General features: G+C 47.8%; 2 protein-coding genes across 9 annotated transcripts in view; one reads left to right on the top strand and one right to left on the bottom strand.

Moving 5' to 3' along the window:
- The window catches only part of FAM168A (family with sequence similarity 168 member A), a 179,533-nt gene that overhangs the window by 136,080 nt on the left and 28,739 nt on the right, over window positions 1–14,714 (bottom strand). For 2 of the 8 annotated variants that reach the window (XM_080559743.1, XM_080559737.1), the window contains exon 2: window positions 8,756–8,956. The exons of the other annotated variants lie outside the window; for them this stretch is intronic. The gene's annotated coding sequence lies outside the window, so the exon portion shown is untranslated. The remainder of the gene's footprint in view (window positions 1–8,755; window positions 8,957–14,714) is intronic. 8 annotated transcript variants of the gene reach the window in all.
- Window positions 3,325–14,714, top strand: part of MRPL48 (mitochondrial ribosomal protein L48) — a 125,465-nt gene continuing 114,075 nt past the window's right edge. The window contains exon 1 of the mRNA XM_080559683.1: window positions 3,325–3,432. Coding sequence (XP_080415809.1) covers window positions 3,340–3,432 — 93 coding nt within the window. The 5' untranslated portion in view covers window positions 3,325–3,339. The remainder of the gene's footprint in view (window positions 3,433–14,714) is intronic.

The raw sequence follows: 14,714 nt of genomic DNA on the forward strand, positions 1-14,714 counted from the left end.
TCTCCCTGCAGTTATTTCCATTTGAAAACCCAGCTAAGGCGCATTGAGGAAATCATTGTTTTGCCAGTACAAGCTATGCCTTGACCAAATGATTTTGTCTCGAGAACCTACACCCAATCCTGCCACGCTCCATGTCTTGGGAGAAGGAATTCTGGTCGAAAAAGTGATTCACAAAGTGATTTTTTACTTACCCATAAAGTTTCCGTAAGCAACAATCGACCATTTATCAGATCTTTTGTCTTACACCATGCCCAAAGCACGCACACGTTGACTTACACCAGAGCAGCATCCCCGCGCTGAACTACATTTAATCAAGTAATTTATTGAGCCAGGCAAACAGATTAGGTAGCCATAAAAATAACGTTAAGGTGGGTAACTGCTTTTCCATAAAGGTGTTCCCAAAGATCGCCACAAATTTTCAAGGACTGATTACTTTTCAATAACAAACTCATTTTTAAATAAGCTTAAAAGCAATTAAAAGCTAGTTAAGTCAACATTTCTTTCACTAGGGACTATTAAGCACTTGTTTAAAGCAGCCCCAATCTCTCCTTCCTCGGGAAGTCATTAGCCACAGCTGTCACCACAGACCTAATTTTTCTCCGCTTGATTCCCTTTGCCACACAGAGTTTTACAGCAGCAGTGCCAGTGACGAAGCGAGCCCAAATTTAGAGCAATATCCACCAGTTCTTGAACAGATTACAAGAATCCCCCGAACACATGCAAGTGTTTCACCTCCCTGAGTACTGCAGAAGGATAAAAAAAAATCCTAGAATCCCAGAATCATTAGGGTTGGAAAAGCCCTCCAGGATCATCTGGTCCAACCGTCCCCCTACCACCAATGTCACCACTAAACCATGCCCCTAAGCACCACGTCCAACCTTTAAAATACTTGATAATGTAAGAGAAAAACAAAAAGCTTTCTTCCAGCCCTGTAACAGCTTTTGCAAAGGACTTGAATCATTTACTGGTCCTCTACCAGCCGCTCACAGCAAAGACCAAGTCGAAGAGCACTCGAGTCCGTACCCCCACGTTGCATTTCTTGCAATCAGCCAGGTCGCTGAGCGGGCCAGAAATTATCCATTATGAATTATTTAGTAACTAAGAGTGCCGAGTTTCACCACCTTCAGCAATGCCATCTCATACGCTCCCTGGGTGTCTGTTCAACCCCCCGTGATGTGCTGTGTCTCAGAGAAGCTACAGTTCATCTCCAAACAGCCCTGAAAGCGTGCCTACAGACAATATTCTGAGCCAAGCCCATTACCCTGCCCGTAGCTACCTCATTAAGATACCCACGGAGCCTCATCTTCACCAGATCTGACCACAAAAAACATCTGAAGTGATTTTCGTTATAACATTTCTGCAAGAGAGAACGTTAGCAGTGCCCCTCTTGTAGAGATAAGAAACAAACCACATTACATAGACGCCTAATCCCTCAAAGATATTCAGAAGCTCAACTCCCACTGAACCAACGAAGTTAAATTCCTAAATTCCTCCACAGATCTGGGCAACGGAGACGTACCCAGGTCAGGGAGAAAGCTGTATTTCACGTTCATTTTTTGTTGCATGTTTTGGAGAACCTCCAAACGTGCCAAAACCTCCAAACGTGCCAGGACCTCCCAACCTTGGCGTCCAAAAATTCCTTCATTCCCATTGCGTGGCAGCATTTTCAGCTCCTGCCGTAGGTAGGGGTAAAGGTTCGGCCATTTCAGGCTTCCAGAAATCATAACTCCATTTTATTTCATGCGCTACACTGCGAGTTTTGCCCTCAGTTTGGCAGCTTCTTATACCGTATAATAACAATTAACTCCCTTCGGCATAATTTATATGAATCATTGATTTAATACAGATAGCTTAAAAAAAAAAAAAAAGGAGAGACCTATTAAGTCATCTAAATGACCCTACCATCACCGCTGGATTGTTCCCGGCAGCACACTCTCCATGCTTGTTTTAAATGTGCTTGCCACAGCATAAGCACAAAAACTGTCTGCAAAGCAGAGACATGTTTCCCTAACATATGCTCTAAGTCAACACGGTGTTGGAAATCTTCAATTTATGACTAAATGTTGCGCTGCACTTTTATTCCTCCGAATAGACTTGAATGTTTCTTGAGGGAGTGAAAAAGGGCTGTTTGTATTTCACTGTGAAGCAAGAATCCGTAACGAATCCTTCCCTCGTGATTTCCAAGTTGGATCCAAGGCTTGCGCGTCCAGCAGACCTGCAACGCGCCGGAGCACGTCTTCACGAAGAGCCCAACACACTGGAAGAGGGCGACCAGTTCTGGAAGTACCAATAACACAGACACAGATGTGCAGAGCATTTTGGGGATGTTTGATGGGTTGTATTGGGGTTTGGTTTATTTTGGTTCAGGTTTTTTGTTTGTTTTAGAAGAAGCAGAGATGAGACTTTCTTCACGGAACTCCCACAAGCCCATTATGGTAAAAGCAGAATGGGAAAAAGCCGTCGTCTCGCTCCCTGCTTCAAGGCAAGAACAATACTGGAGCTGTTCCTGGCAGATGTGCTTCTGAAACCTGTTCTTGGAAACCTTTCTGACGGGGATTCCCATGTTTCTTCAGGCAACAGTTCAGGGATTGTGGATGGTTCCCCCCACCCCATTGCACAACCCATATCCAGCTTGTGTCTGCCACCCCTTATCTTATCACTGCACACCTCCGAGCAGCACGCACCATCTCCCCTTGTAACCTGTAAGCCCTCCAGGTGATGGCAGGAATGACAGAAGCAAGGATCCCCCTGCACCTTCTCCAGATGGGGCATACCCAGCTCTAATAGCATGCGCTCCAGCTCGCAGCCACCTGCAGGCTCCTGCTGGTCTCACCTCAGCACCTCACTGCCCTCGTTGTGTCAGGGAGCCTCTTGGTGGGATTGTTCCAATCACGGGGAAAGACGTCTGAACAGGAGCCAGCAGTGTGCCCAGGTGGCCAAGAAGGCCAACGGCATCGGGCTCGTGCCAGGAGTAGTGCGGCCAGCAGGGCCAGGGAGGTGCTCGTCCCCCTGGGCTCTGCTCTGGTGAGGCCGCACCTCGAGTGCCGGGTTCAGCTTTGGGCCCCTCGCTACCAGAAGGACATCAAGGCCCTGGAGCGTGTCCAGAGAAGGGCTCCGAAGCTGGGGAAGGGCCTGGGACACAAGTCCTGGGAGGAGCGGCTGAGGGACCTGGGGGGGTTTGGGCTGGAGAAGAGGAGGCTCAGGGCAGGCCTTATTGCTCTCTGCGACTGCCTGAAAGGAAGGGGTGGGGAGCTGGGGGTCGGCCTCTGCTCACAGGTAACCAGTGATAGGACCAGAGGGAACGGCCTCAAGTTGTGCCAGGGGAGGTTCGGGTTGGAAATGAGGAGACATTTCTTCTCAGCAAGAGCGGTCAGGCATTGGGACGGGTTGCCCAGGGAGGTGGTGGAGTCCCCGTCCCTGGGGGTGTTCAAGGCAAGGTTGGACGTGGTGCTTGGGGACATGGTTTGGTGGGGGACAGTGGTGGTAGGGGGGTGGTTGGACCAGGTGGTCTTGGAGGGCTTTTCCAACCGGAATTATTCTGGGATTTTATGACTCCGCACCCAGGAAGGGGTCCTGCCCTTGAGAACAACAAGCCCTGCTCCCAGCTAAGTTCCATCCACTGTTTCACTAGAGCTGCATCCCATCCCATCCCACCCCATCCCATCCCATCCCATCCCACCCCATCCCATCCCATCCCACCCCATCCCATCCACCAAGCTCTTGAGAAAGACATTAAAATTTATGGGTCCTACAATCAGCCCTCAGGGAGGCCACACACACCCAACCTCAGGTTACACCAAACCACTGACCTCTGCAACCAGTTTTCCACCCACCTCAGTGTAGGATGCTGGCGGAGACTGCATAGAAAACCTTACTGCCTCTAAGGAAACGACACACAGAGCTGCTCATCCCCATACCAGCCTGATCAAGGTACCGTCAACAAGAGCTACGGCAAGAAGCAAGCACTTCTGCACAAACACCACCTAAATTAAATATACTCCGTGCTGTATTTGAAGTTAGCAGTGCTGGCAACGCGCTGCTGTTTTGCTGGCACTGCTTAGGAAGCCGCAATCTAAGGGGAGAAAAAGATTTGTCAAAGCAGTGATAAAACAAAGCTAAGCAAAATGATTTCACAGTCCACTTTAAGAGCCCCCTATGTGTGCTTGCTTGACCTACTAAAAGCCTGCCGCAATAAAAAGCCTACCACACAAACGTACACGGCCCTCCCATGGAAGCCATTACCTTCTAAACAGTACATAAAAAGTGAAAAATAAAAATCAGCGTTTCAGGAAAAAAAAAATAAAAAAGAAATGCCACGAAGTCACAAGAATTAGAAGTCTGTAATTTTATTTTACGTCTCACAACAGATGCTCCAAGCAGTCCCTTTGGTCAGGACAGAAAGGGTGCTTGGCTTCTTTGCATCAACCTTTGCTATTCTGGCCCCGTGGGACCTTCCGCAGCCTGGTTTTGGGTGCAGTTCAGACAAATACAAAGCACATCTTACTGCTGAACACCAAGCAGAAACCAGGTGGGGGAAAGTAATGCACAGAACTGCCACCACTCTGGTGGATTACTAGTCTACCAAAGCTGAGTCCTGGGGGAAAAAAAAACCATACCGAAAGCTCAACCTCATGTCCTTCACACTCTGCTGCTGAGTACTGCATCCAGGGCATCGAGATTTTCAAAAACAGGGAAAGACGACAAAAAGTGGTGCTCCTTAACGCAGATGAACATACACTGGAGTGAGAACAGCTTGGAGAGAGAGGTGAAGGATTGTACAGGACAACTGCAGGAAAACAGAAGGCATACAGGCCGGGCATTTGCCTGTTAAAGCATGAAAGGGCCTCCAGAAAAGTTCGTTCAAAAGTATCAGAAGCCATAAAAACGCATCCTCATGGGTTCTTGGAAAAGGACAAACAGATCAGAGCCATTTCCAGACGTCAAGCACGCTCCGTTTTTAACTACAGGACTTTGTATCAATTCTAATGTATTTCTCAGATCAGTATTAATAACAAGGTGTGAACGAACAGCCCCGTCTGCGCTGGGTGGTGCTGTATAAATACACAGGTGTAAAATAACATTCCTGCATAACATTGCTGGAGTCGTCCTCAGGCAGCACTTCAAAGCAGGGCCCAAGATCCCAGTACAAGCACTGGGGCAAAACGTATGTGACAGAAGCTCCGTCCTCACTGAACTCTGCTCACAGCAGCCCCACGACAAACACGTCTGAGTCCAAAAAAAAGAGAAAAAAGGCATCTCCTTATAAAAATGTAAAGAGCGTAATGGACCGTGTAAGGAAGGTAAGTTGCAAGGCCCTGAAACTCAGTCTCCTGGTTCCAAGATTACAAGAAGTGAGAGAGGAGAGAAAAATGCCCACTCTCCCATCCGGTACCAATAACGTTAATTTGTGAATTAACGAAACGGACATTTTGGTAGAATCAGCTGGAATCCTGAATATATTCATTGAGAAATGCAAAGCTAGAGAGAGGCGTGAGGATAAAGCCTACCGGGTTTGATTGATGGCTACTCTGAAGGCCTGTCCATCACTAAAATAGTCCAGACACATGACAAGTATTTCGTCTTACTCCTCTTCTGCGCCGGCAATAAGAAAAGGTCTCCGTCGGAGCCCGCAGACTTTTATTGCTGTGTGCAAGTGGCACTCGCAGCCAGATTGCCTGTCCCTCGGCTAGTGGGAGAAAAATGATCCCATGCAATAACGCCAGATTTAACCTGGCAAAAGGTCTGCTTGCGGCCTGGAGAGCAGAAGTCCCAGAGCGGCACAGGTTTGGGAAAGCAACCGGTTTTCCTTCTTTCTCTGCAGTAAGTGGCTTAGGTTCTTGAAACCTTTGTTGTCTTGCTCTTCGAACACTTTCTGTCAAGGGGTGCCTGTGACCTGAAGATGCTAAAGCATCCCACGCTGAGCCTTTGGTTCCTTCTTGATGCAAGAACACAAAAGGGAAAGAGACAAGGTAGACTTAACAGCATCACTTGAAGTTTCAACGATAGCGTTATGTCATGAAGGAAAAGGAGACGGATTCCACGTGCTTTGCCAGTGACAAAAGCACTGGCATTTATCCCTCTTCTTTTCTGGGGGGATCCTTGTTGTGCAGCTAACAGATCAGTCTGTCTTCAGCTGGTCCGAGCTCAGTTCTAACCCCAGGCAACGCTACGTATTCCTAAAAATTCAAGCTGTAAGACTTTGAAGGTTCTCAAGGCTACAGGTCTCCCTTACGGACAGGCTTCCAGGTGGAGATCGGTGATTTTGCAGGACCTTGAGCACCACCACGGGAAGAGCACAGAATCGAAAACAGGGAGACATGGAGAGAACGTAACGCTGGAAGAAGAAAAACATCAGTGGCTTGGGACAGCAAATCCTAGCTAAGGATGTGCAGATCCTAAGAAACTGGGCAGAATGCAGCCCTGCGCTGGGTGACGGGAAGGAAATACTAATGCCTCCAGATTTTGACTTCAAGCTCAGAACAGCAAAAACGAAGAGCACACACAGCGAGCGTCCCCGAATGTTGCTTATTCATACGCAGCACTATCTGCCTACCTGTCCATCGGTCCCAGAAGTGCTTCCCGTGGATATCCAACAGACGCAGTGGCCGAACCACGGACAAACATCTCATGTGCCTGAATATCTGCATCTACCCACTGCCTTTCTCGGCATCCTCAGGTCATTAACACCGCCGGACTGGCGGCTCCTTGGGTATCAAATTGTTAAAGGTGATCAAACTGTTTACACTTCACCATTAATATGATTACTGCCATGTTTCCTGCTGCACATTTTCATTTCTTTCCCAAAAGAAAGCAAGAACCAAAAGGTTGCAGCATGTTACGGTCACTAACCTGCTTACACAGTTAGTGACCCTAAGACTAAGAAATATTTAGCCTCCTTGGATATAAATCGTTGCCCTTATAGTCATGTCACATGCAAGAATTAGCCCTGAAAAGTATCTGTACTATAAAGGGTTTCCAACCAACGAAAAAAAAATGATCCCCAAAACCTCGCTACTCAACTCCACTAGGGAAGAGCAGAGAGGAAAAACTTGTATGAGTAATAGGAGAGATGTTCAGAGCTACAGATAATGCATCAAAATTTATCCTCCAACCTTTTACACAACCCCAAAATGAGTAATTACGTGCCAGGAGATATCATCTACTCCACAAATCAAGTCACTGAAAATACAGACTAAAAATGGTTTTTAAAAAAGTCAATTTATTAGAGATTACTGTGCAGACAGACATATGAGTGCTCCTGTGTACTTGCTGCATTAACAACCTCTCAAAAGCCACAGGAAAAGAAAAATCAATACTGTGTATTTTTTCTCACATCAATTTATCTACTGCTGAAAAAAATAACTTGCTTCTGCATACGTTCTGTGTACCATATCCAAGGTCTCCTGCAACCTGGGAAAACAAAATAAGGTTTTGCTGGTTTTAGCTGATGAAACCCTGCCTTGCTGCACTCAGATTCTGCTTTTGATAAAAACTGAAATTAGAAAAAAATAAAAAATAAAATAAAATAAAAATCAGTAGTCTCAGGCAACTTGGCACCAGTACACAGAGCCTTCGGTTTGCTGATCCTGTGCTACTGCTGCAAACCTGGAGCCCATTAGCGGTGAACTGTCCGCTAAATATTTCATGATTCTGGATTTCAGACATTTCCCAGGACAGGTTCTATCGCCGGAGATCACACAGACTGGCAGTACAGCTGCTAACTAAAGTGCATGAACTCAGGTTGCCTCCCCCCAAGCACTTACAGTTTCCCCACCCAGGGATGAAAAATATCTACCAAAAGGATGCTTTTTTTCTCCCCGACTATAAAACGGAGAATTTCGCCGTATAAGTCTTTCAGAATGGCACTTTCACAAGAATCAAAATAAATCCCATGATGGCGCTCCCTGTAGAGCAGACTAATCTCGCTTCCTTCATTTTCTTTATCCAGGTCACCAGTTCACTTCTCGCTGCTGAGAGCTCCCAGCAGACTGTGAGAGGGCATCTTAAAGAATTCTTTGCAGCTGTAGCAGTTTACTGCCCTGTTATGAAAGTCTTAAGAATCCCTCAAAATGTTCCTATGCATCCACCAGAACGCAGACAAAGCCCTCTGCAGAACTAGTGCTGCACCCTGACTCTCCAGATTGGAAATTATTTCTAAATACACAATTTTTTTTTGGCTTTCTTGCAGCTGGAGGAACCAGCGCGCCTGCCTGCAAAGCAGCTCTGGTGGTGGAAGGAGGAGAACGTGGTCTTCGCAAGGCAGGGCTTAGCAGGAGAAGTTCACGGGCTGGATGGCGAGGAACGGAGCAGGAAGGAGCTGAAGAGGAACCAGGAGGACTCGAGCAGTCCCCGCAGGACTCCACCACCACCTGGGTTTAGGTAAAGGTGCTGACGCTCCTTTCCTCGAATGCTTGCTCTCTCGCTGGCATCACACAACTTGCAGAGCCAGCGGGGCTAATCCTACCCCAAACCAGGCTTGTTTAGGAGTCCAGGTGGCTTTGGGCGATGGGAGGACTGACCTACACCACCAGGCATCCCCCAGCGCTGCCTCCCGGGGGCTTTCACCATCGCTTTGGGACCTTGGCTCCAAGCAGCGTGGCCAGAAGAGCTCCCTAAGGAGCCACAACCCCACAAATGTTCTGCAGGAACAGAGCTGGGCTCCTGCTGGCGGCTCCCACCCTGTGTGCCACAGGACAGGCTGCCCTCCGAGCGGTGGGACAACGGGGTCCTGCTCTCCCATCATTTTCGTTCTTACCCTTGGAGTCATATCACGGCAGCTCCGGCTCCTTCCACCTCCCTGCAGCCACTTTCTGCTCCGCTTCTCAGCCCCTGCTTGCAGCAGCCCTCTCTCCTCCACGTCTCCTCGCCGCCAGAGACCACTGCTGGACTCGAACGGCTGCCCTTCCCCTGAAGGGGAGCGCTAATTCAAATGTCACCAGCCACTAAATGCCAAAACCTGGAGCAGAAGATATTTTTTAATCCAAACGGAGCTGAAGTTGACCAACGCACCCAAAACCCGCGAGGAGCCGGCGGTCTAGCAGGTGCCGCTGCTGCACGAGCCTCATTTCTTTACAGAGCTGGGCTAAAAATGGAACCAGCGATCGCCATCACCATCTATGTTTAGACCCGACATTCTAAACAATCCCTTCCTTTGCAGTTAGTTTTTGGTTTTTGTTTTTGTTTTTTTTTTTTCCCTGAAACTCTCTTTGGCAGGAGAATTAAGCAGCTGCCACGGGGAGCAGGAATTGAGCTGAAACGTGCAGCAAGGCAGCGCTAGCAGCGGCGCCGCACCAGCTGGGCGCCTTCCAGGTCACTGCAGCCTGCCAGTCCCCCGACGAGGACGACCCGGCAGCTCTCGGTGGCACACAGCTCGCTTTTCTCCTGCCTATGCGAAAAAAAAAAAAAAAAAAGATAACTCCCATATAGGTAAGCGCTGCGTGCTGCAAGCCACGCGATTCAGGGTTTAAAGAGGTTTGCCAATCAGATTAATACGTTAAAGCTAAAGAAAAATAGCCCAGAAAGACTTTTCACGGGGAAAGCATTCCGCTTCAGACTGTACTTGTCTTCCCGTGCCAAACTGGCAGGAGAGCTGTGTAATTACAGCATTTTTGCAAACAACATTAATTTATCGCAAGCCTGTACAAGGTAACCCTTACATACGTGTACTTTATGTAGGGTGGAGAGAAAGGACGTCGCAGCTTTATTCCACCCCACAATTAAACCGCCCTCCCAGAAAAGGAGCACTTAAATAAAGCCACTGCCTGCTGGCACGGACCGTGGCAGTCCCTAATCCATCTCGAAGGGCAGAAACTCCCCAGCACAGAGACCCCCTGCTTCAGGGACACCAGGTTTGGAGACAGGGGAAGGGCTGCTGTATGTGTTGGGAGGCATCAAACTTTGTGTTTGTAAGGTCGGGGTGTACCGCCGTTAGACCAAAATACGGCCACATACGTGTACCATCAAAATACATCATCAGACAAGCAACGTCGTGTGCTACAGGTTTGTTTCCCTTCGTTATAGCAGCAGGTCAGCTCCATTAAGACACACAACTAACCTGATTTCATAAAAATTCATCGTATCCCAATTTTCAGTTGTTCTCCCTGTCGCACCCAGTACATCTCATGTCCATAAATTACAGACTTGCCTGATTTTCCTACCATTAACCAAAGATGCAGAGTAACGCAGGAGAGGCCCAAACACAGGGTGCCAGAAGGGGACAGGCCCGGACTTTAAGACCAAGCACCTAATTTCCCCTCGGACCAAGCCGGACACCTTCCTTCCCCTCTTCCTCCCTCCAAAATTCACCCCCTACCCATTTACAGCTGAGATGCCGAAGGGATTACGATCCGCGTGTGTGGCCCCCGGACCTGCTGGCATAGGATCGCGCCGCACGGTGTACGCCCCGAAATTGTGCCAAACAACTTCACTGCATCAAACCACCGAGATTCTCTATTTCCCAGCAACACGAGGCACGGCCCTGTTCCCTGAACAGTCACAGTCAGATGTGGATGGAAAGATGGGATCCTTCATTTCACCAGGACCTCTACAGGACCACGACACGGGGACCCTTGGCGAAATGACTGGGTCCGTCCTCAGTCCATTTTACCTGGCAGAAAAGCGGGTTCACTTCCCATACGTGAATCCTTTCCAAACTCGTATTCATTTTAGTATTGCGTTGGACACGTTGATGCTACAGAAACATCGGTAATTTAGAGCAACAAAATGTCAAGACCACCCCACTCCTACCTTCGCAGGCGAGCACTGAGGAGCTGGTTAGCTGCAGAGCAATTAAAACGTACGAATTGAATTCAACGTGCTTGTGACTGAAAGCTGCACAGCACGAGCTTCATATTTACCTAACTTATAAGTTTCTATCAAGTTATTCAAATTCTTTTACCATTGGTTAACGGGCTTCATTTATCTTATTGTTTTTTGGGGGTGGAAGATTGTTGCTGCTCTTGTTTTGAAGCACTCGTACGTACTTTACTGGTAACTCTCCTAGGGGGAAATATATATCTTTAAGAGGATTTTAAATTATTTTAATCTGAAGAGCACTATAAACATTTCCCATTATGCAGGAAGAACAATCTGCTGTTGTTCGTACACTAATCCTGGCAAGCACTTGAAGGGCATAAACACAATGGGGTGAAATTGTTACAGATAGCCTGAGGGTTATTCCAATACTTGAACAACTAGAATAACGGGGTGGAAATAAAAACGTGGGCCAAAGTGTAGGAAACACGCTTCGTGATAAGATCGCTGTGCTCGAGAAAAGGAGCACAAAGCTACTGAAGGGAAGACAGCTGTAGGAGTTAAAAATGAGCCCTGCGAGAAGTGTCAAAAATATTTGCTTAGCCAGATAGAAAACCATCCATCCTCTTCCACTCAAAAAAAAAAATAATAATAATCAGCCGGCGAATTATCTTTCTTCCATTTGGACAAGTGAAATTTCACAAGGTTACTGCAGAGAACAACCCGCAGCTGGCAAGATGGAAGAGAGGCGAGATAATCTAATAGGCCTTTTCTATCTAACTTTTATGATTCTTATGAAAAATGACCTGAATAAGTGAAGTTATTTGCCCTTGTCCTCTTTGTTCATATTGAATTTAGTCAGAAGGGAAATCCTGCCAAGGAGAGGATGTTTTACTCAATTTACTACCCTTTGTGATTGCTCTATAAAATACCAGATACGTGATAGAAAAGGTTATGGCTTTTTTATTATTATTATTATTTGCAATGGAAAAAGAAGAAACACCTCGAGCACTTGCTGGCAGGAAGAATTAAAACAAGAGGAATTGATGACATTTTCTGCAGAAAATGTTTGTCTATTTTTACATGATTGGATTATACTAAACCTAAACTCGGCACGCTTCATTAATTACTAGTTGTTGGCTTTATTTAAGTATCAAACGGTTTCTTAAAACACGGTGGTTGAAGGCAGGTCGCAAATAACAGCGGGGTCAGCAGCTACCATCTAGCTGGTGCCCAGGCTTCCCAACCATGAGGAGCTGAGGCTTCGCTTTAAAGCCACGCTGTTTTGTTAGCCTGCTGCTTTTGGACTCTCGCTGTTAATCACACCGTTCGCCCGCTACTGTTATTAAAGCAAAACGCAATAAATAAGAAGCCACTCGTTCCAAGCTCGCACGTGCTGCAGCAGCACGCTGGCCGCTGCCACGCCGTACGCTTGCGCTGCGGGGTCTCCTTGCAGGCTGCTGGAGAACTTGCACGAAATATTTCACCGGCCCCAACATCTGTGGAGACAGGACTTGGGTCACGCACAGTGCAGACTGGGAACCGTAAATAATGGGCTGAGAATTATGGTAAAAGCCAGGTGCAGCCGATCCCGAGCACCACTGATCAATTCTTTCGGACTCCAGCGCAGTAAGGTTGTTTTTTTTCTACAACTAGAAAGGCGAACCGTAATTATGCGGGATCTTTTATATCCTGGGAACGCGTTCCCTGCTCCCCCCCGCTACACGTGCAAGTGGTGTGGTACGATTCCAGGAAGAGGTTTTGACATTTCTCTCTTACCATTCAGTCCTACCCCAAAACAGGCGACTGGGAACTAGCAGCTGCACGCTATTGTAATAAGCGGTGTCAAAAATGCCGAGCAAATGAGTAACACATGGCTGCGAGCAGCAGACCCCGTTCCTGGACTGACCTCTGAGGCTGAATGGCCGCCCCCTTTCCTAACAAAAGGATTGGGAAAAGAAAAACATCCAGACTGCCATTATGTAACCGTGCGGGCCCGACGCTCCATCCTTTTTTGGCACGAAGTGCACATCGCCTGTTTGGGATCAGCCCCGATCCCAACCAGCACAGCCCAGCTCCGTAAATACTCCCGTTTCTCAGAAGTTTCCTTAAAAGCTGAACGGATTCCCACGGAGCAGCTCTCCCTTCCCTCGCACACTGGCATTTCTTCTTGCTTTTTTCTTGACGGGGGATTTGGTAAATCACCGCTGTTGCACGTAGCATCCCCCTGGGTTTGTTAAGTCTGTTCTCGAAATACTGGGAGACGGTCAGAGCAGAAACCTTGACTCACCTACGGGTTTCTGGAGGTTTAATTTTGGTTCGTGTAGAAAAGGTGGACACGCTCCCCTCCAGCTCTGTCAGGCATTAAGACCTAGAAATAACGCACGTTATTCCTTAGCCTCTTTCCCACTAAGTTCCTCCTGACCCTTTACTTTGGGCTAAATTACACACATTTACGGAAACTAATTGTCTAAGACACACTCCAATTACAAGACTAATTATACTTTTCTAACTGTTGCCTGACTGAGGCTGAAACCAAACCATGCTTTTTTCTTTCCTTACACATTAAATTGGGCTGAACGGCTTTCTGGAGTTTTATAAAGTTCACGAGCAGAAAAAAAAAAAGTAAGCATCTGAAGACTCAAGAGATAAAAGGCAGAGCCAAGACAGAAGAGCTTTCCAAGTGTACATCAGAAGGACCTGTCGTGATTTAATGGATCTTAAACACTGCCACCCTCCCTAGGAGGACGCAGGAGGGAGGAGAAGGGCGAAAGCTTGCACCTTTCTCCCCTCCCCTCTCCATCCTGCAGCACCAGCGCTTCCTCCCTTATGCCATTAAGTTTGGCTTGGCATAAAGCATCGGCAGCTGTCTGCCTGCTCCCTGGAAAGAGAGGCCCCCGCACGGCTCCTTACTCATTTCGGAATCGCTCTCATTTCCTCCCCTTCTTTCTCAACCCTGCTCTGGCTGCCAGCTCCAGACCTTATCCGGCTTCCCACCCGTACTTATCTAGCATCGGCCCCTGCCACTCCACCCCGGCTGGCCAGGGCAGGCCAGCGCGCCTCTCCTGCGGTTCTCCCGTCCGAAACGCAGCTCCGGGGAAGTCTCCGCTCGTTTCCCATCTGCCAGAAGCAGCTCACTCTCTTTTCCTGGGACTTCCTTAAAAAGGAGAGGGAAAGCAGGTAGATGCTGAGAAAGTTCCTTAGGAGTGACAAGGGAAAGTTTATTAGGAGTGACAAAGCATTGTGTCTTTACTTGAATATTAAATATTAAAATAATAATAACAATAAACTTATTCCATTCCCATTTTCCATGTTTTCAGCCCTATTTCCAGTTAAAACCACAACTATGTCCGTCCCTCCTGATCTGGAGACCTGTAAATCTAAGTCAGTCTATTCTGCATCACTATTTTTTTTATGAGACACCCATCACGTCTCTAAAAAAAATTTGCAACTTACGTATGAAGGCAATCAGCACAATCAGAGATAAGTGTCTAGATGGGTTTAAAACCAGTCGTTATCACCCCTGACGTGGGGTTGGTGAGGCAGCAGCAGCAAGGGGGGCCACCCCCGTGCTGCCAGGACATTAAACGGACTGAAGAAAACCCATCAGGATGCTCAGGGCATGAAAAGAGGTTGAGGGAGCTGGGCTTGCTTAGCCTGGCCAGGAAGAAGCTGAGGACCATCTAACTGCAACTCTGCAGGTCCTTAAAAGGCACCCACAAAGACGACAGAGCTGTGGGGTGACCTTGGGCACCCCCAGAGCCTTGTGCCCAGCACGCTCAGGATCAGTCCGAAAATCCGACTGAGTCCAGGAAGGAAGGAAGGAAGGAAGGAAGGAAGGAATCCTTCCCCCTCTTCCTCTGCAGCACGAGCTGTGCCCAAGTGCATCTTCAGCTGTCACAGCAGTCCTGGGGCCTGACCCCCTCCTCTCCCATCATTTATTTCAGACGCAGTTTAGCCCG

Source organism: Anser brachyrhynchus (assembly GCF_964034855.1).
Source record: "Anser brachyrhynchus genome assembly, chromosome: 1".
In the NCBI taxonomy this organism is placed as follows: Eukaryota; Metazoa; Chordata; class Aves; order Anseriformes; family Anatidae; genus Anser; species Anser brachyrhynchus.